At 38.6% G+C, this 26173-nt stretch overlaps 1 protein-coding gene across 2 annotated transcripts in view; it reads left to right on the top strand.

The window, feature by feature from the left end:
* The first annotated feature begins 8205 nt into the window (after positions 1–8205).
* Positions 8206–26173, top strand: part of LOC110199719 (uncharacterized) — a 35182-nt gene continuing 17214 nt past the window's right edge. Inside the window, exons 1-4 of one of the 2 annotated variants that reach the window (XM_078150534.1) lie at positions 8261–8313; positions 15317–15471; positions 15948–16286; positions 16912–17328. In XM_078150534.1, coding sequence (XP_078006660.1) covers positions 16040–16286; positions 16912–17328 — 664 coding nt within the window. In that variant the 5' untranslated portion in view covers positions 8261–8313; positions 15317–15471; positions 15948–16039. Of the gene's footprint in view, positions 8314–15316; positions 15472–15947; positions 16287–16911; positions 17329–26173 lie in introns of both variants that reach the window. The other variant, XM_020974616.2, reaches the window with a different exon arrangement.

Below are 26173 nucleotides of genomic sequence, written 5' to 3'. Positions count from 1 at the left end.
ATAGATTTATGGCCAAGAGGGACTATATAGATCAGGGAGTTTAACCCTCTCATCTTACAGATGAGGAATTTGGGGCCCAGAGATGTTAGTGGCTTGCCCAATGTCACATAGCTAGTAAATAGCAGAAGCAACATTTGGACCCAGATCTTTGGATGCTAAACCCGAAAATCTACCATAAAAGCCAAATATTCTTCTCCATGGTCCATTTGTATAACCATGTAACAAAGTATTTTTAATGCCTTGTGCTATTAAGTTAACATTGCGTAAGAAGAAGCACTGATTCACCTACATTTAATTCAAGGTATAGGATCTATTTCCCAGAAATACCAAGTTTTGTTTCCATCATTTTGGTATTTCCCACATTAATTTATCTAGAAATTGCCTTTCATTTTCATGGGGTGAAAGTCATGTAATAATAGTTTCTTGAACCCTTGCCCAGAATCCAGGGTCCACCCATGCTTCCTATTTCCTCTTTCTATTTGTGGAAGCATTCATATTGAGGCCAGCAGCATTGACTTGTACCACGAACTGATGCAATCCCAGTTCTTTTGTGTAGCTGGCACCTGCTACTGGTTCTATTCATCCCTCCCACATCCAGATTGTTGATGCTATTTGGACATTCCAAAGTCAGAGGACTTACAACTTTGAACTCATTAAGAATTGGAAGAGACCGCTTACTCTAAATGGTCCTGGTTTTATAGAAAAGGAAACTGATACCCAGGAGTATTGCAAGGTCCCCAAGGCCATACAGCTAGTTAGCATCAGAGCTGGGTCTTTATTTCTGGGCTAGGCTTAACAATATAATTTGATTTGGATCAAATATCATATGGATGAATAGAGTAAGAGCTAGTATCTTGCAAACCGTAGGCACCATAGGCCTAGAAATGGGTACCCACATTACAGGACCCCTCTTTCTTACATACAAAAGACATTATTGGCTTTTCTGACCAAGATGGCGTGAATAACGGAAGTCTACCCAACTCTCATATACCTATTTTAGAAAAAAGGCAGAGTAATGATAAAACTATGTAGTAAGAAAGTGCAGTAAGAATGATTTCTTCCACTACAGGACTGAACAAGAAGTCATCCAGAAGGCCACAGATGATAAGAAAGGGAGCTAGAAGCAAAACCCATGCTGGCACAGCAAACAAGTCCAGCCTTTCAGTGAGATGGGCCAGAAACATATGTAGCCTGCAGTCTTCTATCTGGTGGTGACAAGAGTGGAGAGATCCTTGAGAAAAACCCAGTGTGGTTGGAAAGACACAGGGTACTTGGAAAACACCAGTGTAAGGTCTTAGTAGCTCTGAAGGGTGGCCACAATTAGAGATCATAGAAGCACTCAGGCCAGGACACTCCAAGAGCCCAGGGGCTTTGAGGCACTTAGCACTCTGTCCTGAGAAGTCATAGAACCTGAAGACAGAATGCCATGAATCTCGTAGATCTGGGAGCAAGGGGGGCGGGGTGGCACTAACCTTGACAGGTATAAGTCAGTAGAAGAACTCAAGGAACACAGAGGACCCAGGGAGACACCAAGTAGGATCAACCATCCCACCCAAAAGAACAGCAGGGGAAGAGCCCAGCCCTGGCACAAGTTTTAATTTTAGGAACTAAAGCTGCATACATAAGCAAAACAACATGCTGACCAGCATAAAAATTATTGTAGATCTAAAGATCCTTCAGAGGCACAAATGATTCCATAACTGTAACTGGTGACTCAAAGGGGGGGAATACAGGATTTTCCAGAAGAACTGTGTGAATACTCAAAAGAACTAAAGCAAGAGGTGTCCATGATTTGTAAGAAATATTGGAACAAAATCAAAAGATTGTTTTTGTGAAGCAGTTGGGGTTAAATGACTTGCCCAGAGTCACATAGCTATTGAGTATCAAGTGCCTGAGGTTATATTTGAACTCAGGTACTCCTGACTCCAAAGCCAGAGCTTTATCTACTGCACCACCTAGCTTCCCCTAAAAGATTGAAAAAGTAGAAGGAACATATGCCATCTCATATTTAAAAAATTTACCTGGAAAACAGATTAAGGAGAGATAATTTAAGAAGCATTGAACTCCCTGGAAAATGTGAATTAATAAAAATCCCGGATGCTATATCTCAGGAAATCATAAATAAAGCTTTCCTAGATCTTTCAGAATGAGAAGGCAAAGTAAAGATAGAAAGAATTCTCTGATAACCAGTAGAAATAAATGCCCCAAAGAAGTCTCAGTGATACCACAGTCAAGATTCCATACCTCCATGTTAAAGAAAAAAATGCATTGAAGTGCCAATGAACCGCAGGTTGAATCACTCAAGACTTGACAGCTTCTATTTAAAATAAGAGTAGATCTTGTAATAAAATATTCCAAAAGGCAAAAGAAACAGTCTTACAAATAAGCAGATACTAGTATAATCCTACAGGTGAAAAATGGATCTTTAATCCATTAGAGGACTTTCAAGCAATCCTCATGAAAAGATGAGAGCTGAGTGGGAACTTTGAAATTAATACAAAAGGCCAGAGAAACTTAAGAAGGTAAATTTATTTGAGTAATTGGAAAGAGCTCTATGATGAAGTGGTGATAACTTTCTAATAGGAGGAGAAGAAACAAGTGACCCTTCTGAACCTTAATGTCTTCAAAGGGTAGTGAGAGAATTAAATAGCAAAAGCAGAAATACTTGAGAGAAGGGTGGATTTGGTTTTGTTCTGAGGGTTTGGAGAGAGCAAAGACAAAGGAGGATAAAAAGAATGCCCAATTGTAGAAAGGAACAAGAAGGAAGTGGAACTGGCCATTTCTCATAATTAGTGTATGTGAGAAGAAAACAGTATACAAACATGAAGGAAAGGATTATGGGAACGTGCATCAAAAGAACCCTGCTGTTACCTGAAATGAACAAGGTGGATTGTGTTGGCATTGTGCCCTTCATTGGCGTCTAATCATAGCACAGAATTGGTACTATCTTCCAGCTGGCCCTTGAAGCTAATCTGCCAGGCATGGTTCCCTATGGCAGCTGCTCATGAGTGGTCTCCTACCTGCAACTGTGTGCTGTGCTTATGAGGGCTTCTTTTTCTATCCTGTTCTCTTTCTTTTCCTTCTCTCTTTTCCTTCTCTCTTCCATGTCTTCCACCAAACGAACCCCTTTATCAAAAGCATTTGGGGCAAGCTTGGGAGTTGGGCACTGTCAGTCCAGTGATTCAGTTACATGTTCAGTTTGTGTTAAATTACATATTCAGTTATATTACATATTATAATGCACATTCAGTTTATATTACATTGTTTTTTATTGTTGTTATTTATATTGCTGTCACTCTCGTTTCCACACCTATACTTTCATAAATTTCCCCCAACTAGAACAACCGTAACACTTCTTTGTATCATTACATCGCCTTTCCTGTTTTATTCTTTTTCTCCTGAACTTCCTTAAGGATGGGAATCCTGTCTTAGGCTTTTGGCTATCTCTCACAGAATCATGTATGTGGAGGTGCCCTACAAATATTTGCTGATTTACCATTTTTTTAATATGAATACCTAGAAGCTCAGACCCAAAATCCACACAGTGGTAGTCCATGCAGGGAAAATGCCCGTTACAGCCATCAGTGGGGTTTACTCTACTCTCTTTAAAGGTAGCTAGACGTCACAGTGGATAGAATGTCAGAGCCAGGGTCAGGACGACTTTCACTAGCAGTGCGACCCTGAGCAAATATCCTAGCCTCCATAAGCTTTGATTTCCTCCTCTGTAAAATGAGGATAATGGTAGCACCTGTTTCATGGGGTTGTGAGATCAAATGAAAAACGTTGAAAAACCTTGAAGAACTGTTTCTTAATCCCAGGCCCAAAGCCCATCTGCATGGGACTCTCTCCTCGCTGCCGGAGGTCAAATTCTCGCGATTGCTCATTAGTCCCTGACGTAGGTGTGCTTGGCTCACACGGCTCCACTAGCATGTTCCCTCCCCCCATTTCTAAAATTCTGAAATTAACAAATATCAACTAAAATAAACATTTTCATTTACATAGTAGAAGAGAAGGTGGTAGATAAAACCGTAAATCTGTTATGTGCAGCTTACTTTTCTTTAAAAATATATAACAAATTCAACATGTTGCTTTCAAAGTTGTTTTACTTTATGATCCCTTCTGGTCTTCCTTTTGCTTCTCTACTGTGTACTTCAAAAATATTTCCCAATGACTCCCATTTTTTCCTTCCTTCCTTCCTTCCTTCCTTCCTTCCTTCCTTCCTTCCTTCCTTCCTTCCTTCCTTCCTTCCTTCCTTCCTTCTTTCCTCCCTTCCTCACTCCCTCCTTTCTTTCTTTCTTTCTTTCTTTCTTTCTTTCTTTCTTTCTTTCTTTCTTTCTTTCTTTCTTTCTTTCTTTCTTTCTTTCTCTTTCTTCCCTTACCTCTAGCTCCCCTATCCCTCCCTTTCCACTATCCTCACTCCCAATTAAGAAAATGGAGAAGCAAAACTTTTGCTTAAAAAAATGTAAAAAACAGCCAATAAAATTAGTACTTCCATAAACATATTTGAATAGAAGGAGAGGATTGCACATGAAACTACAGAACTCTATTTTGTATAGCTTGCTTTTGTTTTCGAAGTATATGATAGCTTTAATTTAACCTGCAGGTTTCAAAGCTGTCCTTGTCTATGCTTCCCTTCCTTCTGTTATCTTCTCTGAATTAAAAAACAAAAACCAAAAATGCTCAACAATCTGCTTTACTTTCTTTCTTTTTCTTTTTTGATACTCTACTTCTACTTCCATGACCTTCCCACTCTCCCCTAATACTGAAATAAATCAGAAAAAGAAAAACAAAGCCCTTGTAACAAATATATATATGTAGTCAAAAAAAAAGAATTCCTATGTTGACTGAGTCTGAAAATGCATTCTATATCTCTCATTTGTCACCTTTCTGTGGAAGTTTTCTTCATCATGAGTCTTTCAGAACAGTGATTGGTTAATCACAGAGTGCTCAAATCTTTCTAAGATATTTTCCTTCATAATTTTGTTCTCATACGGATTCTTCTCCTTGTTCTGCTTATTTCACTTTATATTGGTTTATAGAAATCTTTCCAAGTTTCTCTGAAATCATCTATTTTGTCATGTCTTACAGTGCAATTGTATTCCATTACAACCACATACTACACTTTGTTTAGTCGTTCTCCAATTGATGGACACCTCCCTAGTTTTCACTTCTTTGCTATTACAAAAAGTGCTGCTACAAATACTTTTGTACATATGAGTCTTTTTATTCTTTCTTTGAAAACTGCCTTTGCACATTCTTAGGTCTCTTATATAGAAATCACTAGCTCAGAATAGCTACTCCAGTCACAGTATATATTTTTGCTTTCCTAATGTAACCATTTCCTCCTTATCCATTCCTCCTTGGTTCCCTGCTGAGTAAGGTTGGCACTTGCTATAGAAAGACAGAGAATCCGTGGAACTATATCTTTTTCTATAGGGGTCTTGGGAGGATATGGCTATAGAAATGGAAGCCAATAGACTGGACCATTCCAAGGAAGAAAATAAAGAGGGTTGTAATAGCTAGAGTGTTGACTCTACTTGACTATCTCCACCCTCTGGAGCTGCTATCCTTGATCTTAGATTTCAGTTCCTTCCTGTCCACCTCACAATGCCTCTCCAGTCCTTGGAGCTCTTGCACCAAGGCCACGGGCAATCTCTACTAGTGATATGAAACTGAAGGATTCTTTCCTTCTGGGGGAAGGAGTAGAGAAAGGAGAGTTCTGACTTCTGCTATTTGGTTGGAAGTGGGTTGATGATATTTTAAATTGGTGCTCAGAATACATCTTCCCATAAGTATTTATGGTTATATTAAATTATAATCATAAGCAAATAAAATCATGTATAATATTATACAATATTATAATGGTAGTAACAATTATACTACCAAAGCAGTATGACATCATTTACAATGAGCTAGTCTCAGAGTCAGGAAAAGACGAGTTCAAATCTGGCCTCTGATACATATTTGTTATATGACTCTGAGCAAGTGATTTAACTTCTTAAGTGGCTCAGGCAGCTAGGGAAGGTGCATACTTAAATTAGTAGAGGGAGTTTCCTCACCTGGGAGTCCCTGATGAAATTACTGTCTGCAAAGCACTTTCCTTTACAACAACCCTGTATATTATATTATTTAGAACTAAAATGAATTTTGGAGTTCATTGAGCCTAAAACCTTCATTTAACAAACAAGGAAACTGAGGATAAAGTGGTTTCCTTAAGGTCATACAATTACTTGAGTGGCAGAACTGGAACCCCACCCCAAATATAGGCAGGACACACACAGGGAGGACCCCATATGCAGGAGATGGTCCTGGTGTCTCTGCTGCCAAGGGCAGCTACGCATCTCCCCAGGCTCCCAGCTTTTGGTTTAGCTGGAGTTCCTAGCCAGGGCGTCATCTCTTTCTGATGGGTGTAGGAGTGGGAAATTTAAAACTGTGAAGCATTTCCTACTATAGTTGTCTTTTTTAATTAAAAAAAAGTATGCAATATATCCTTTCATTTTGAATAATTTAACATTAGTTCACAAGATTTATATATATATGTTTTTGAATTCTTTGTCATTAAACTATACCTTTGTCATTTTGGATAGTAAGTCTACCTTTGACAAACAGTCCATTTTTTCAAGTCTTGTCTTGATTATAGTCCATAGGTTTTCTTTTTTCTTTTTAACTAAATTTTATTTTACTATAGTCCATAGGTTTTCTTTTTTCTTTTTAACTGAATTTTATTTTCCTTTCAGATTCCAGTTGTTTTCTTCCTTCCTTAAGTGGCTTCTCCCCAACTGAGAAAGCAAGAAAAACAAAACCCTGTCAGAAATTTATATTGCCTAGAAAAAACAAATTCTTTAATTGGTCATGTAAAAAAAAAGTCACAATTTGTACCCTGAGTCCATCACTTCTCTATTGAGATATGGATAGCACCATAGGTTTTCTTCTAGAGTTCTTTTAGAAAGAAGATCTAACATACCCTGTCAATGGAAAAGCTTTTTCCTCCTCCTCCTCCCACAGGGTGGTCTCTGTCTGCTTGTTCTGAGCCTCAGATAGAATAGGATTTCCTCTTTAGAAGGAGATGCCTTGTTCCAGGACAAAGTCTGTGGAGATATGTCTAGTTTACATGCCTCCTTAAGAATAATTTTTTTAAAATTCTATTTCCTGGTCACTAAAGCCTGAATCTCTGTTAGAGACCTCTCTCTAGCTTAGAATAAAAAAGTCTATGTAACTTGGTGTTCGTTTTTTGACTTGGAGCCCTGTGGCCTTAAATTCATTCCAAGGGAATTCTGCCACAAATACTTCAGAGATCTCTGTGCACAGAAACTTTGCAGTTTTTTTGGGGGGGGAACGACCCAGTATTTTTTGCTCCTGCAATACAAATAGTTCTAAGCAGCATGAAAGTTAAGCCTTGGGGTAAGACTCTTATATATCTCCTGCCTTTTATCGATGTTCAGTAGTTTCAGTTATGTCCAACTCTATGGTTTTCTTGGCAAAGATACTGGAGTGATTTGCCATTTCCTTCTCCAGCTCATTTTACACATGAGGAAACTGAGGCAAATGAGATAAAGTGACTTGCCTAGGGTCACACAGCTAGTGTCTGAGGCAGGATTTGAACTCAAGAAGATTAGACTTCCTAACTCTAGGCCCCGCACTTTATTCACTGCACCACCTAGCTGCTCCCCTCTCCTGCCTCACCATTACCAAATCCATGGATTTTCCTAAGCTTTGAATCTATCCTATATCAACATCATCACCACCGCCATGAGGAAGGATCTCCTGTCACCTTTTCTGTTTTTTCCCTTACTGCATGAACTGCGGCTGTTTTTTCTTAGTTTTTTCTCGCCTTTATTAAGAGAAAAAAAATGCAAGGAATCAGGGTGAAAGATATCACATAGGTGGCAGCTGGAAGCAAACTTTCATTTCAACTCCCTTAGGTTCCCATGAGATTGCAAAAAAAAAAAATTAAACGAAAACAAACAAAAAACTCACCATTTTGGTCATTCAGGCTGTCTTTCCTCAGAATGCTGAGCAATTGCAAAGATTGCAAAATGCAACCATGCACACACAGGCATCCTCGATCCAACCCCCAGTATCTAGGAAAGTGTGCTCAGCAAATCCCATATCTTGAGAGGCCATTTAGGAGGAGATGAAAAAAAAAAGTTTGAAGCGAACAGAGAACTGAAACTCAAAGGGTTCGACCCTGTCAGCATTCTAGCATTTATAAGCAATGTATTTTGAAAGGAGACACAGCATCTCAGGATCGGGAACTAGCCAAAATGACCAGTGGAGCGCTGCGTCTCTGGATGGTTATTGAGCTCTGTCTGAGTAAGTGTTCTGAGGTTTGTTCAGCACAGTTCCCCAGAGGGTGATTCACTAGTATGCACCTTATGCTTCTGATGGATTGTTGAAGTCACTGACACATCTCTCAGTGAAGAATCAAGTGGCGCCCCTCTTTTTCATTATGGGTCCTCTCCTGGTTGTTTTTTTTTAGACTGGGGGTCTTCCAGCTGCTGGCTTGGGAATTTGTGGGAGGTGCTCATGTTGGAGGTAACAGAATTTAAAAGAAAAGACAGATGCAGGGGGTGACATAAGATGGAAAGCAGAAAATACTTAGGTAGATGTTGTCAGCTGGGCCATGGTCACAGGGGCGCTTATTCTGATCTAAGCTCCTATCAGGCTTCTTAGCTCCATTCCTGCCTGCTGTAAGTCAGAGGACATTTGCTGAGGTAGAGAAGCTTCAGAGGATATTTCTTTCTTCCACTTTATAGTTTATGGTTTTTGGTTGTGCATAAAGGACAACATTTAGCATAGAGGAAAGAACACTGGCATAAGAGACTAGTATAGGGATGCAGCTGTTGGTCTGAATGGTGTAAGTGAAGCAACAGCACGCTGGATATAGAGCCAGAAGATCTAGGTTCGAATCCCAATTCTTTAAATTATTATCTGTATGACCTCCGGGGCAAGTAGCTTCCTTTTTGGGGACTTCGGTTTCTTTATCTGGGAAAAATAAGAAGGTTGGACTAGATTGCCTCTAAGGTCATTCCACCTCTCACAGTCTGTGATTCCAACTTTATGTATTAAGCTAAGTTAGCAAATAACTTTGGCTTTTTAAAAAATTTTTGGCAGCGTAATGAAAAGGCTATTGGTCTGGGTGGGTTCAATAGATCTAAGAGTTTGACCTGGCTCCGTCATTATGACCTTGGTCAAATCACTTGTTAATAGGCAAAGTCACAAGTTGAAATAATTCTCAAACATATTATAAGTATTATGGCATTGGTGTGGCCTAGAGGGAAGTGTACTAGCTGTAGAGTCAGAAGACATAACCCTGAATTCTAACTTTATTCCTTAGGAGTTGTGTGATCTTAGGCAAATCATTTTACCTCTTTAGGACTCGGTTTAATGAACTATAAATGAGAAGGTTGGAATAGATGATCTCTTAGATCCCTTCCAGATCCAATTCTGTGATTTGTAGACACCATTCCAAAAGTTTTGTGTTTTCAGGGGCATGTTTAAAGTTTAATAAAAAAATACTTGTAAAAAATTCCCATATTTTGTTTGAAATCACCTTCATTTTCAAATATGTTCCTCTTGCCCCGGCTGTTCAGAGAGCCATCTCATGTGACAAAGAATTTTAAAAAGAGGAAGATGCATTTTGTTGTTGTTGTTGTATATACATATCATAGCTGTGGGTGAAGCTAACAAAGCACACCTATCTTATTTTCTGATTTACTGAAAATGGTAAAAACCTTTTGAGTCACCTATCTTGGCCAGTAGTGTATATCTTTGGTTTTGACCACAAGATTCTCACTTCTCTCTACATAGCAATGTGAAGAATGAAAACAGTGTTATATCTGTCTTTGATAACAGGTCAGGGTTTTTTCTAACCATGTGGGCAGTAACTTCCATGGACCACCTTTTTTGCCCACAGGGTGTGCCTTTACCCGTGCCATACCTTATATCTTTGTCCCAAATCAAATCTATGAAACAGTCCTTGTTTATGATTCTAGTTGGAAATTGGACTCAGGAAATCAGGTGTTTCATGTTTACTCTTAAGGGAAGAAAGAGTTTTCAACGGGGCAATGTTTCCTTTTTGTCTATTAACCCCTTCCAACCAACAGCCTGGAAGAACATAAAATGGTGAATTAGGTAAAATTTGCTTTCTGGACCCTGCCTTTGGGTTCTCGTGTGTGTGTGTGTGTGTGTGTGTGTGTGTGTGTGTGTGTGTGTGTGTGTGTGTGTGTGTGTGTGTGTGTGGGTGTGTGTATGCTGTGGGGAGAGAAGCGGTAAACGTAGATGGTCTTCTCATGCCTTCTATCAGCCTCCTTTTCTCTCCCTTTGAAAGCCACACCTGGGGCCATTCATCTGAAGTGCCCTAGGTTCCGCATTTTCCCACCAATCCCAACTTCTGAACTCCCAACTTAGATCTATCCACTTGATATCATAGGACTCTATTCTTTATTTTCTCAAGGGAACAACTAGTTAAGCTGACAAAGGATTCAACTGAATTGAATTGAACAAGCCTTTACTTAGGACTGAATCTATGTCAGTCACTATACCAGGTACTAGGAATACAAAGACTAAAATTAAAATAGTTTCTGCTCATCAGGACAGAATCATTGAATCTATGCTAATGTGTAAAATGTTTATTTGTTAAAACTTTCATTTTGATGTAACCTTCTTATCTAAATGTTACCCTCTCCCTCCCCTACTCAGTGAACCATCTCTTGTAACAAAGAACAAAACAGAAAGAGAAAAAAAAAAAGAGTTCAGCAAATGCATCAATCACCCAAATCCTCCAGTGTAAGCAATGTCCCTCACCCATTGTCTCCAACCTCCACAAAGAAACGAAGAAGGTGCATTTTCAAATCTCTTGATCATAATTGTTGAGTTTCTTTTACAAAATTCTTTCCATATATGTTGTGTATATGGTTTTTCTGGTTTGGCTTACTTCTGTATTAGTTTATGCCCTCCCGTGTTTCTCTGGATTTTTCATAGTCATCATTTCTTACAGTGAAATAACCTTCCATTCTGTGCATGAACCATAATGTGGCCATTTCCTGATCCATTGTTCCTGCTGTTCAGTTGTTTTTAGTCATGTCCAACTCTCTGACCCCCTTTGGGGTTTTCTTGACAAAGACACTAAAGCGGTTTGCCATTTCCTTCTCCAGCTCACTTTACAGGTGAAGAAACTGAGGCAAACAAGGTTAAGTGACTTGCCCAGGGTCACACAGCTAGTATGTATCTGAGGTCAGATATGAACTCAAGAGGAGTCTATCTGACTCCAGGCCTGTGCTGTATCCACTGCATCACCTAACTGCCCTCCCCCATCCAAAGGCCATGCTCAAATTTTAAAGGGAGAGGGCTAGTTGGCTCTTTGGTCCCATTTCTCCTTCCCCTTCCAGGTAGCATATGCTGCTTTTCCTGGACCCTCCTTCCCAAGTTGTTAGTTTACTTTCCCATAACACTTTGTCTTCATTTTGTATTTATTTTATTACTTATATGTTTACTTGTTGTTTCCCTCAATAGAATATAAGCTCCTGGAGGGCAGGAATGGTTTCATTTTTGCTTGTGTAACTACAGCCCTTAGAACGATACCTGGATCACAGTAGGTACTTAGCTGATGTGTTTTAAGTGTCCTTCTGGAGTTCATGCTCCATCTTTTTCAGCTAACTCAAAAGAGTGATCTTAATGATGCAGATTTTCAGGGCAGGGAGAAGGATAAACCAAAGGAATATTTTATAGTCTGCTCAAAACACACTTTTTAGGTGTCCTCTTATGCCTAGGCTAACTGTGGTATGAGGAGGATATTATGTAAGTCTGACTGGAAAAATGAAACAAAAGAGGGCAAGTGTGAATCTAGTTATACTTTTGCATGAGCAGCCAGTTTCTTCAAACTCAATAAGCATTTTTTTTTTAATTTGGTTATGTTTATCTAGGCAATAAGGAGACTCCTGTGTTCTTCTCTCCCAGGCAGGAGGCAGCTTGGTAACTTTGTCACATTTAACACCCTTCTGGTTGGCTCATTTGACTGGATGATTAAACTCATTGGAAGTCAGTGAGTTTAATACTCTATTGGAATGAGGAATCCCAATCCCTGAAGCTCTTTTTGTTAGCCAGGGACTCCATCCATCTTGGAAAGAGTTGGGAGTGATGAGATGGCAGGATAGTGCTACATAATCTCATGGAATGATTTCTGGATTATATATATATATATATATATATATATATTATATATATATATATATATATATATATAGCCTACTTGTATCTAATGGTAGTCATTTCTAGGGCAGGGTAGAAGAGACAGAAGAAAAGAAAGAAAAATAAATTTACATGATAACTTTATTACATATTTAAAAGGAATAGCAAATTGTACACCATAGATTTGCAGTTTCATGTGCAGTCATCTTTTTTTTTATCATACTATGTTATAGAAATGCTTATTTTATTCCATAAATTAAAAATAAAATAAGTTTAAAAAAATTCTTCCTCCTCCCCAATATACTTAACATCACGTTATTTTAATAATTTTAAATAATTTAGCATAATTTTAAATAATGCCAGAACCATTTGGCTTCCTAGATGGCCACTAAAGTCTCTTCTGAATCTATGGCCAATAATTGTATTATTCTGATAGTTACTGGTCTCACTGACTCCACAAGCACTTTCATACAATTGAGTGAAAGACAGGTGGGTCTTCTACACTTTAGTACAGTGGTCTCCAAAGTGGGGGTTCTATCCCTTGGGGAGACTGTGGTATGACCCCAAGTCATGTGTGATTAAATGATTGGAAGATGGGAAGATGGATCGCATTACACCCTCCCTGTGGCAGTTCTTGTCTCCTGTGGCAAGCCTTCTCTCCAACACAACCACCTCTGCCTCCAAATCAGATCAACCAATGTGGCTCCAATCCTACTATTCATCTTCTATGAGTAAGCAAGTTTCCAACCTCAATCAACAGGTATTAAACTCCTGCTATGTTCCAGACACTGTGATAAGGGCTGGGGATGCAAAAAGAGGCAAAAGACAGTCCTTGCCCTCGAGGAGCTTACAGTCTAATGGGGGAGACAACAGGCGAACAAATATATGCAAAACAAACCATACACAGGATAAATAGGAAATAACAGAGGGAAGGCACTAGAATTAAGAGGGATTGGAGAAGGTTTCCAGTAAAAGATGGGATTTTAGTTGGAACTTAAAAGAAGCCAGGGGGATCAGTAGGAAGGGTGGGGAAGGGAGAACATTCCAGGCTCTCCATGAGGGAAAGCCAGAGAAAAGCACAGAGCTAAGAGATGGAGCGTCTTGTTCATGGAATGGCCAGGAGGCCAAAGTCAATGGATTAATTACGTATTGTGGAGTAAAGTATAAGAAGACTGTAAAGTAGGGGGAGAGATTATGAAAGGTTTTGAATACCAAGCAGATCATTTTGTATTTGATCCTGGAAGCAATAGGGAGTCACTTGAATTTATTGAGTGTGTTTTTTTATGTGTGTGTGTTTGCGCACACATGCATGCACACATGTGAAAGAGGGACACACAGATGTGACCTGATCCAATTTAAGCTTTAGGAAAATCCCTCCTATAGTCAGCCTCTCAAAGTGATGAAAATCTAACCCTGTATTGGCACCACACCAGCAACTGAGCAGGAAAAGCACGTCCCTCTCCCATCGCCCTTTGCACACCTGAGCCCTTCTTCCCAGATCACCTTTTGCGGCTGTGCTGGGCAGGTTCTATACTCCTATGCTGTGATTTGTAAAAATCTTTCTCCATCTCCTTGCACCCTTTTTTTTTTCATTTTCCAGGCAACAGAAGGAGTCTCATGGGCTAAGAAGGCATGGATGAGTTATGATCTCTACCACAGATTTCATTTTACTATCTTTTCTTCCCAAACCACTCCTCTTCCAAACTTCCTTATTTCAGTAGAAGATACCGCTATCCTTTCAGTCACCCATGATCAAAGTGTTAGCTGCACAACTAGACTTTTCACTCTCTCTCTCACCTTTCATGTCCAATCACTTGCCAAATCTGATTTCTGTTTTCACAACTTCATTTAATGTAATTTGTTAACATATGAAAAAAGACATTGTGTGCATCTTCCAGAGAAAGAACTGATAAATAGAAGTATAGGATGATCATATATATGTGTGTGTGTGTGTGTGTATACATACATACATATATATACCTATATCTATATCTATATCTATATCTATATCTATATCTATATCTATATCTATATCTATATCTATATCTATATCTATATCTATATCTATATCTATATCTATATCTATATCTATATCTATCTACATCTACATCTACATCTACATCTACATCTACATCTATATCTATATCTATATCTATATCTATCTATCTATATCTATATCTATATCTATATCTATATCTATATCTATATCTATATCTATATCTATATCTATATCTATATCTATATCTATATCTATATCTATATCTATATCTATATCTATATCTATATCTATATCTATATCTATATCTCTATAGCTATATCTATATCTATATCTATATCTATATCTATATCTATATCTATATCTATATCTATATCTATATCTATATCTATATCTATATCTATATCTATATCTATATCTATATCTATATGCCCATTTGTGTTTAATGGTAGTCATTTCTAGGGCAGGGGTGGAAGGGACAGAAGAAAATAACGAAAAAGAAATTTACATGATAACTTTATTAAATATTTAAAAGGAATAGCATGATGTATATAATAGATTTGCAGTTTCATGTTCAGTCATCTTTCTTATTATGCTATGTTATGGAAATGCTTGTTTTATTCCATAAATTAAAAATAAAATAAATTTAAAAAATTCTTCCTCTCCCCAGTGTATTTAACATTGTTATTTTAATAATTTTAAATAATTTAACATAATTTTAAATAATGCCAGAAGACCTGGGTTTGAATCCTGGCTCCATTATTACCTATGTGATCTTGGGCAAGTGACAGCACCTCTCTGGGTCTCAGTTCTCTCCTCTGTAAAAGGAGGAGGTTGGAATAGATGGCCTCTAATTATCATTATTGATTAATTATTTCTAGTGTTATATTAATTATTTAATTTTATTGTTATCATTAAAAATTACATTAAATAATGTATTTAACATCCTAGTTAAGGCCCTCATCACCTTTCACATGGACTAATGGGTTAGCTACATTATTGGTGTTCCTACTTCAAGCCTCTCAATCCAACCCATCCTTTACATAACTGCCTAAGTGATTTTCCCAAAAGTAAAGGTGTGAACACACCATTCTTTTACTTAATAAACTTCACATTCCTTATTGACTCCAGAACAAGAAGTTATTTTGGGGCAGCTAGGTGGTGCAGTGGATAGCGCGCCTGCCTTGGAGTCAGGAGGACCCGAGTTCAAATCAGACTTCAGACACTTGACACTTAACAGCTGGGTGACCCTGGGCAAGTCACTTCACCCTAATTGCCAAAAAAAGGTACTTTGTCTTTAGTTCTTTAAAAAATTTCTTTTTATAGCATACATAATTGTTAGTATGTTAGTACATGTATATAATTCACAAAAAAAATACTCAGAAAATGGGAAGTGTGCGCTCAACAACGTAAAAGTTTGGAGACTACAACCCTAAAAAAATGAATAAGCTTTGAGATCCTTTGTAGTTCAAGGGAGAGTGGTATAGAGGGAAGTATGCTGGACTAGGAATTATAGATAGATCTAAGACTATAAGGGCCCTTGGAGGCCATCTAATGTACTCCCAGGGCAACTAGGTGGGGCTGGATTCAAGAAGACTCATCTTTCTGAGTTCAAATCTGTACTCAGATATTTACTAGCTGTGTGATCCAGGCAAGTTATGAAACCCTATTTGCTTCAGTTTCCTCCTATTAGAGAAGCAGTAGAAAAGAAAACATGGAAATTCAGTGTGCTTGACTTGAGTTTCTCTCTCTTTTTGTGCAGCCCAAGCCATAGCAAACACTGTGACTGGGTTTTTGGGTCACTCTGTACAGTTGCCTTGTTTCTACAGAGTTACAAATAGAAAGACTCATGTGATGTGCTGGGGAAAGGATAAATGTCCCAATAGCAAATGCGGTGCAGAGGTTATCAGGACTGATGGAAGACGAGTGACATGGTCGAAGTCTTCAAACTATGAACTTCGAGGAAATATCTGGAGAGGTGATGTGACCCTGACAATCAAAAACACAAATGAAGGCGATATTGGCACATACTGTTGCCGGATAGAGGTGCCTGGGTGGTTTAACGATATCAAAAAGGAAGTGGTTCTGCAGCTGGAGAAAGGTAAGCCAACAGTTGTGTGTTAGGAAAGGAAATTTTCGGATTTATGAAACAGGGTTGCTAGAGATTGTTTTCTTAGGAAGTAATGGGAATTGAAGATTAAATATGCAGTAGCAAAGAGTAGTGCTGAAAACCTACATATGCTTCCAAAGTAGATATAGTTTATCTTCCTGAGAGAAGATTACGTCTGATAAATCATTTCTCATTTTCATATCATTTGCAATTTTGGTTATTTGTATTTTTAAGTATACACACAGGTTACTTATATATGAACTTATAGTATGTAGGGTAAAGTCTACAGTTCAACCAATACTGAGTATACTACTCTGCAAAAATTTGAATTCACTTACTGATCTCAGCAGTTGATATACCTATTTCCATGTTCACTAAAAAATAAGTGGACCTTTCTTGGCTTATTAGAGCTAAGCAGAATCTACATATGTAAGTAATACTGGCTCTTTAGTATGAAATCATAGGCAGCTGAATGTTTTACATAGTGGAATCTTCTAGAACTAAAAATGTGATGTTCTTAGCTGAGTACAGTCTCTGTTTTTGTGTTTATTTTTGAATCTATATTTCTCTTGCCCTGTATTTGGTGTCAGATATATCTTTTATTTGGCTACTTCAGCTCCAACTACAACTCCTCGTCTGACTACAACTACTCCTCCGACTACAACTACTCCTCCGACAACAACTACTCCTCCGACTACAACTACTCCTCCGACAACAACTACTCCTCCGACTACAACGACTCATCTACCTACAACTACTCAGTTGGCCACAACTCCTCTTCCTGCTACAACTGCTCTTCCTGCTGTAACTACTCATCTGGCTACAACCACTTGTCCGGCTACGATGGCCACAACAGCTCTCCAAATGACCACTTCAGCCATTTCTAACCTAACAACTGTAATGACATACCAATTGACTACAGTCACTCTCAAATTAACAACAGCAGCTCTTCCTCAGAAATCAACTTCTAATCAAGCTGTAACCCCAGCTCCGACCACTCTCCCATGGACAGAAGCTGCTCCTGTGACTACAGGTATACAACATAACCAGGAAATCTCCCTTTCTTCCTTGTAGGTTGAACTGGGACTCTTGGGAACGGAATTCAGAAGGACTCTCTTTTTAAGGAAACTGAGACATGCCCCATTGTGTCAGTGCCTATGATTTGTGGAGACAAGAGTTGTTTCTGACATAAGAGACTTGAGGGATAGCTTATGGGATGGTACATTTTCCTCTATGGCATGTATCTCAAAAGCGTAAGTATGGATGTTTCCAAATATCTCTAGATTCTGCCACATGCCTATCATCTATACTTTTATCTTTTCTCTTCTTGAGCTGATTAGAAGTTCCATCTCTACCATCTTTTGGAGTATTCATTCTTAAGTCTATAGCTTTGGGAAGATTTATTTCCAAACTATTATTATGTTTTAGTCTCATGCTGGTCTGAGAACACTGAAAAAAAATGTTCATGGGACAATACAAAAGATCTCTCAAAAGCTTTAACCTGCCTTAGAGGTGACTAGACAACTTACGTATTTGACTGTGTCAATAGACCTGCGATCCCATCGGTGCAAATACTTCCCTTTGCTCTCGCACTTCTCATCGAACAAAACCTCATCCCATGAAATTCTTGACCATAAGTGTCTATCCGATTCTTTAGAGATCAGCTGGGCATTCTTTTAATATTTTGTGGACATCTATGCAACCCTTGGCTTATCCACCTATTGCTTTATGATCCACTACTGCTCTCTGATTATCCTACCTCTTTTTTTTTGATTACAAGTAGCCTTGAGGCTATCTCTTAGGTTGCATATTAAATGTCTTGCTAATATGTAGTTGTAATGCCTTTGTAATCCTATTTGCTGCATCACCATAGACTTAACCTCTTTTTTGATTCCAGTATGTTCACTATTCTCTCATCCCTTGGCTGAACTCTTATAAAACTTTTCCCCCTTTCTTTTGGAATCAGTGAATTGTTGTCGCTGTTTAGCCATTTTTCAGTCATGTCTGACTCTCTATGACCCCATTTAGGGTTTTCTTGGCAAAAATACTGGAGAGGTTTACCTTGTCATTCTCCAGCTCATTTTACAGATGAGGAAACGGAGACAAACAGGGTTAAATGACTTGCTTAGGGTAACACAGCTATTAAGTATCTGAAGTCACATTTGAACTTGGGTCTTCCTGTCTTCAGGCCTGGCGCTATGTCCACTGTACCACTTACCTGCCTTAGTGAATTGTTCTACTCTACATGATCCTTAAATAACTGTTGCCAAAGCCCTTGGTGGGGTGTTAGCTTCATCCATATCCAAATGTGTGCTTGGTTAAGGGTTTTGTTTTTCTTTCTTTAACTTCTTGTTCAAGTTACAGTTACATTTCACTGTAACCACTTAGGTTTTCTAAGTTATGAACAAAGTGCCCACTGTGCCTATATTGTCTGTTTCCACTTTGAACACAGGCACAGGTGATAGTTGTGAACATGATCCAGAACTAGGCTGAGAAGAAAGAGCACGAATTTGAGTCACTCACCAGTTAGAGCAACTTTCCATGCTAGCCAGACCTCAGGGTGTGTGCTTTGGTCGTTAGGCCAAGAGACCAATTTCTGCTCTCTTTGTCATTCCTACAATAGAGGCTTGTCATGTTGAAGGAAGAGTTGGAAATATGAGGCTGAAGATCAGGATAGAATAAAAGTTGTATGTATGGCTTTGAGAACTGTTTGAATAAAGTTAATAAATCCAGTTGATGACAGTAGATAAGACCTTCAGGGAAGTCAACAATATTTTATCTTAATAAATGTTGGCAGTCAGGTAGTAAAGCAGATAGAGTGTCAGGCCTAGAATCAGGAAGACTCATCTTCCTGAGTTCAAATCTGGCCTCAGATACTAGCTATGTGACCCTGGGGAAGTCACTTAACCCTGTTTGCCTTGGTTTCCTCATCTGTAAAATGAGCTGGAAAATGAAATGGTAAACAACTCCAGCATTTTTGCCAAGAAAACCCCAAATGGGGTCACAAAAAGTTGGCTGAAAATGAAGGGAACAAGAACGATAATGTGCTAGTCACTGTGCTAAGTTTTGGGGATACAAAGAAAGGTAGAAATAGTCCCTATGCTCAAGGAGCTTGGAATGGGGAAAACAGCATGCAAAACAATCCTGTGTCAACAAGTTGTGTACATGGTAAATTGGAGATAATTTCAGAGCAAAGACACTAGCATTGAGGGGGTCCCAGGAAAGGCTTCTTGTAGAAGGTGGGGTTTTAGTGGAGAACTAAAGAAATTTAAGGAAGCTAGGAAGTGCAGACAACTAGGTAGAACATTACAGGTATGGGGGACAGTCAATGAAAAGGCATCAGTCATGAGATGGTGTGTCATATGTGAGGCCAATATCATTGGGTTGTAGACGATGTATAAAAAGAATAAAATGTAAGAAGGCTAGAAAGGTAGGAAGGTGTCAGGTTATAAAGGACTTTAAAAGCCAAAGAGAGGATTGTGTATTTGATCCCAGGAGAAATAGGAAGCCACTGGAGTTTATTGCAGGGAAGGGCATGACATGGTCAGACTTATGCTTAAATAGATTGATTTGACATCTGAGTGGAGGACAGAATGAGGGGGAAAAGACTTGAGGAATCCACGTAGAAAGCTATGTTAAAGATGCATGTTTGAGTTGATGAGGGCTTGCACCAGGCTTTAGCAATGTCAGAGGAGAGAAGGTCAAATTAACAGGACTTAGCAACTCTGAATATAGAGGGGAGAGAGAAAGGGAGAAGTTGAGGATGACACCTGGAGGGTGCTGGTGCCCTGGAAGGTTATAGGGAAGTCAGTAAGAGGGGAAGGTTTGGGGGTAAAGATAAAGAGTTCAGTTTTGGACATGTTAAGTTTAAGATGTGTACAGGACGTCCAATTTGAAATGTCCAATAGGCAGTTGAAGATATAAGACCTAAGGTCAGAAGAGAGGAATGTTAGGGAGAAAAGGATGCTCAGGTAAGATCCTTAGAAGTCACCCACACTTAGGAGACGGGAAGCTGGACTTAGCACAGGGCACAGAAAAGAAATAACCAGACAAAAAGGAGAACCTCCAAAGGGAAGCACCATGGAATCCAAGAGGGGAGAGGGTATCAAGAAGGAGGTATGATAAACAGCGTGAAAAGGGGTAGAGAGGTCAAAGATGAAGACTAGAAGAGGCCATTAGATTTGGCAATTAAGTTTCTGTAATTCCCTTTCACTGATGTTCTTCAGGAGCATAGCTGCTCTCATCTCATTGCCTGTTTCTGGGTGTTAGCAGGGAAGTGATTGAGCTCAGCTGCCCATTTTCTATGTTTTAAGTTGCTAGAGAAGCAATTTCTGTTTTTCAAAGAATTGGCAACTTTACTTCTCAGTTCAACTTTCTAGGCAGCTGTGAAGAGGATGAGTGGAGTTCCAACTTCTCCCATACAACTTGACGTCCTTAATGTTTATGTAGGTTCTTCCCCATTCACTGTGGAAATAGCTCATAGCCACCACAGCTCCCTCTCACATCTCTTCCTGAAGCCTGTTACACTTGAACAATGACTGGGACAGTTATAGATATTCAGACCATGTTCTTTCTTATTATCTTTTTTCTTCCAGGGAGGTTATATATATTTTTTCCATTCAATGGGAAGACATGTGAATTTTCCCTATTGAACCAGGGAGGGAAGAATAAACTTTTCTTTTTTAAAAACAGATTTTTACTTTTTTGTATCGCCTAGATTGGCCAGGATTTCTTCTCCTGATTCCCTTCCCAAGGAGCTATTGATTATAACAAATAAATTTTTTAAAAAGAAACAAAACACAAAAGTAACACAAGATTTTAGTATAATCAATGAACATATTGAAAAATTCTGATGCTATATGTAATGTTTCATAACTGTGGAATGTCTCCTTCCCCACTTCTAGAAAGGAATGGAGAGGGTTTCATCGTGGTGGTGGTGGTGGTGGGGAGAAGTATCTTTTCATATCTTTTCTTTGGTGCTAAGCTTGTTTCTTATAACTTATCAACATTTTACTTTGTTTTGTGGTGGTTCTTTGCATTTTCATTGTTGTGATAATTATGTATGTTGCTTTCTTCTTTCTGCTTCACTTTGTATCAAACCATGTAAGTCTTTCCATGTTTCCTGTATTTATCATGTTCTTCATTTTTTATAGTGCAGTAACATTTCATCACATCCATGTACTATGATTTCTGTGCTCCATTTCTTTTCCCTGCCCTCTTCATGATCATTTTCTTTCCCATGAAATCTCCTCTGCGGGTCCATGTTCTCTCATTCTTCTGGATGTCGTTTACCACCAGCAGCTCTGATTCCCCTCCTGAAGCAAGATGCTGTCCATGGAAGCATAACTTTCTCAGAGGTAGTAGTCTTTCTAAGCAATGACTCCCTGCAAATTATGCCCATTATAAGATTCCCATCTCCCATTAAGGATTCTCTCTCTCCCTCCTCCATGGGAGTAGTCTTTAGTGGCACTCCCTCTCATAACTGAATTGAAATTTCCACTTTTTTCAACTCTGTTTCAATCTTTCCTTTTGGCATCATACCCATTATTCCATAGCAGCTCTTCTCCTAAAAGACTATAGGAGTTATCTTCATTTCATTGCTTATCCTTGACTTGATTAGGGTACATCACATACTCCCTTCTACCTTATTCCTCCCCTCTCCCCTTTTATGTGTTTACCCATTCTGTAGTTTAGTCGCACAAAAACCAAATCCAAAAGCCAATAAGTTGTTTCATCTGTCCACGATGTTTGAGGCCTACTCCTTCACCAATACATCTTTTATTTATGTTCCATGTTCATTTTTATTTCCTTGTGTAGTTTTAGAATGAAATCTCTTAATAGTTCCTATGTTTCTGCTTTGTTGTTTCTGCTGTTTTTAACTCCTTTGGCATCTTTTTCTATTAGGGTTTTTATTTTTTCTTCATTTTTCTTCTAGGATAATTTGTTATGTTATTTGCACTTTTCTTGTTAGCTGTATTTATTTTTCTTAGGTTTCTATTCTTTACAGATGTTTTCAGATAAAATATGTTGATATATATGTACACACACATACCTACATATGTGTATGTGTATATTTTTTTGGGGGAAGAAGAATGCTTCAAATGCAACTCTTTTGTTGAACATTTTAAAAAAATTAACAATTAGGGTCAGGTTTGCTGAGGATGTCCATTGGGTTGTATCTTGAGCTCCTTTTCTCTTTAGAACACATTATTCCATTCCCTTCTGTGGTTTCTGGGTGCAGAATAATCTTGTGTTATTCAAATTTTCTTTCCTTTATATATATGAAGATCTTTCGCCTGGTTACTTGTAGAATTTGTTATTTCTTATTGGAATTGGTCAATTTAATCACTTTGTGTCTTGAGTCTGCTGCATTAAAAAAGAATTTTTGGAGGTGAACTAAGGATTTTTTTGATTGGCACTTCGTATTCTGTGTTCAGAAATTCTGGGCAGTTTTCTCGTATGATTTCTTGCATTATGGTGTTCAGATTTTTTGACTTGTCATGTTCTTCTGGGTGGCCTGTGATTCTCAAGTTGTTAAGTTAAGATTTATATATCACAACTTTGAGATCAATATGTTTTGCTCATAGAGAGATCACATGTTCTTTTTAAACATTCGTTGCTGCTCCTTCCCCCACCCCCAGATTGTTCTTCACTTCTTTGTATTTCTATTCCTAAATAATTGTTTTCTCTTTCATTTCTTTGGAGAAAATCACCACTGTGGATTCCAGTTTTTCTATTCTGCCAATTATTTCTGACGTACAAGCCATAAATTCTACTTTTATAATTCCTTTTTTTTCCATTGGACCATTCTGGGACATCTTGCTGGGATTCTGTGCTTTTTGGGGAATCCATAGGATTCTACCTCATCTCATTCATTTTCCTTCATCTTGAAAAATTTCTTCAAAGATGCTCGGATTTATTTAGATATTTTGGAGTCCATCTTCTCTTCTGTTCTATCTTCTTTGTTGATTTATCTGCTTGCGCTCAAGGTTTTTAATTGAGTTTTCTTTCTCTTGAGATCTTTGGTCATTTTAACCTATCTTCCCTTCATAATCTCTTATCCCTCACTTTCTCATTTCTTCCCTTTGATGGCAGATCCCCCAAAGACGGAACTTAAGGCTGCCCCGGCCTTCTATTACATTAAAGAATTCATTTTCTCACTGGCTCAATTTGGATGCTAATCCCTTTTAGGCCTGGTATAGTACCCTTCTCTCTACAGGCTAGGCCACCATCATTTTTTGATGCCCTCTGCACCTGGGAGGGGGGAGAGGGCAGGTTGCTACTAGGTATCTCTACCCATTTTATGCATGGATGAAGCTTTTTACAAATTTAATTTTTTCATTTAACAAAAATATATGTTATCTCTCTCCTACTCCCTCCTCTTTGAAAAAAAGAAAAAAAAGAAGAACCCTTGTAAAAGACATACAAAGTCAAGCAAAATCAATTCCTACATTGGCCATGTCCAAAAATACATAAATCTCTATCTGCACCCTGAGTCTATCAACTCTCTTTAAGGAGAAGAGTATCATATTTCATCATGGAGCCAGGAACATTCATTTTTGTGAGTTTAAATCTGGCCTCAGACACTTACTAGCTGGGTGACCCTGGGCAAATCACTTCATCCTGTTTGCCTTAGTTTCCTCATCTGTAAAATGAGCTGGAGAAGGAAACGGCAAACCATTTCAGTATCTTTGCCAAGAAAACCCCAGATTGGGGTGTGAAGAGTCGGACACAACTGAACAAGGACAACAAGAGGAAGAAATTGGAAATTATCCATGAGGGCCAGAAATGAAACTAGAGCAGACAAATGAAGGTCAGGATTGGTGGGTGAGTTTTGAACACTGGATCACGGTCATCTGTAAAATGGAGGCCAAGAGAGTTGTAGTGACTTGGCTAAAATTACACAGGTGATGGTAGACAGAGGGTCTAGACCAGTGGTGTCAAACTCCGATAAGAAATGGGGCCACTAAACCACACGTACATAAAGACTCCTGATAGCTGCATATTGATGTGGAAAATGACACATTAAGATTATCTATGTTCTATTGTATTTTTATTTATTTTGTCAAATATTTCCCAATTATGTGTTAATCCAGTTCAGGCCACATTCGGAAGAGTTGCAATGCTCAGATTGTGAGTTTGGCTTCTCTAGTCTAGACCATGATATCAAGGTTCTGAGTCCTTTGTCTTCTCTATATCAGGAAGTTGAATATTGACTCTGGAGGGCAGTGTGGAGCCGGGAAGTGCGAGCGTGGGCATACAAGGCGTCACTGGTGACAGTGGCAGGAAGGTGCAGATGTGCCAGTGTTCTGTGTGTCCCCGAAAATGAGCCCTCGTGCCATTTGCAGGCATATGTGTCACTGGTCACCAGTCCTTGGGAAGAGTCTATTGCTTTTGTCTGTTTCATATCATTTAAGATCATAAGGTCATAAATTTACAATGGTAATGGACCTTAGGAATCATAGGATTATCGATTGAGAGCTGAAAGAAACCTCAGAGGGCTTCTAGTTCAACCTACATATTTGACAGAAGATGAAATGGAGGTTCAGGGAGGTTGCGACTCGCCCAAGGTCACATAAACTCCCCAGTGGCAGAGGTAAAATTCAAACCTGGGTTCTCTAACTCTGGAGCCAATGCCTTTCTATAGTGCCAGAAAACGTTGTAAGAGACACTTCCCAAGTTTCTCACCTGCCCAGGAGACTTGTGGACATATTTGGATGTTCATCATTTGGTGAGAAACACCTTCTGAACCAATTTCTCTTCCCATCCTAAAGCCCTCCTGAGTAGTAAGGCAGATGTTTAAGGAGCTATAGTCAGACTTTCAGTGCACTAGGTTGTAATTTCTTGCACAATAGTAGAAGTTACAAAGTAGACCCTTGATGACTCTGTAAAGGCCTCTGTTACTTCTGTGGAAAGACTTTGATACTGAGAATAGAACATCTCCATGATTTTCTAAATAGGATGAAGTGGTCCAGAGATGAATGTAGGACTTCCTGTATAAGGACAGATTGTCTGATTAGCTTCAAAAAGATTTTGACTCAAGTCCCCAAATGAATCATTATCCTGTCATTGGCATTAATTCAAGCTGGAGACTGATTTCCAATTTAAATGGACATAAACAGAAGGATAAAGACTTCTTGATCAATTCAGCAAAATTGGATAAAATGAACATTGCCTGTAATAACATCCATCTTTTCCGAATATACTTACCACAGCCTTTTCTGGTTCTCTGAGGGACAGTTTCAGGAAATTTGCTTTCCTTCTTGCGTCTTGGCTTTTTGTAAAGCTAGACAGCACTTTGGGGCTCAGAATGTCAAATATTTTAGTCCTTCCTGGGTTTAAAAGGATCATTTAGGGATTTTGGGGGAGGAGAGAGAGGAGGCAGATTATTGGGGAGTGATTTTTGGACCAAGAACAAAATGCATTAATAAAATATAATAAAAGAATCACTTAGAGAAAACAGGTTGGAGATATCAGGTTTTTTTTTTTGTAACTTTGGTGTTTTCTTCGACACCATGGAAATAATATAAAGTGCTTTCTGATTTTTCAGAAGAGAATCCTTTTGGAAAGAGAAGCTGGGAGCTAAGCAATTTGACTTTGTTAAGTGAAGATAAAGTTATTGAACTGGAGCAGAACTTAGAGACCATTCAATCTAACCGTGTCATTTTTACAGTTGAAAACAAGGCAAAAATAAAGGAAATGACTCCCCAGGATCCTGCAGGCAGGATTGGGTCTAGAATATAGGGCTCCTAGACCCTAATCTCATGTTGTTGTCGTTGTTTTTCTAGTATATTTGGCTGCTTCTAAAAAAACAAAATCTAGTACAGAAAAATAATATTTCAGTGAATAATTTTATAAAGGGAATTCTATTGTGAGAG

This window comes from Phascolarctos cinereus, unplaced genomic scaffold (assembly GCF_003287225.1).
Source record: "Phascolarctos cinereus isolate Bilbo 61053 unplaced genomic scaffold, phaCin_HiC Scaffold_2;HRSCAF=192, whole genome shotgun sequence".
Taxonomy (NCBI): domain Eukaryota; kingdom Metazoa; phylum Chordata; class Mammalia; order Diprotodontia; family Phascolarctidae; genus Phascolarctos; species Phascolarctos cinereus.
This window is presented reverse-complemented; position numbering and strand designations above follow the sequence as displayed.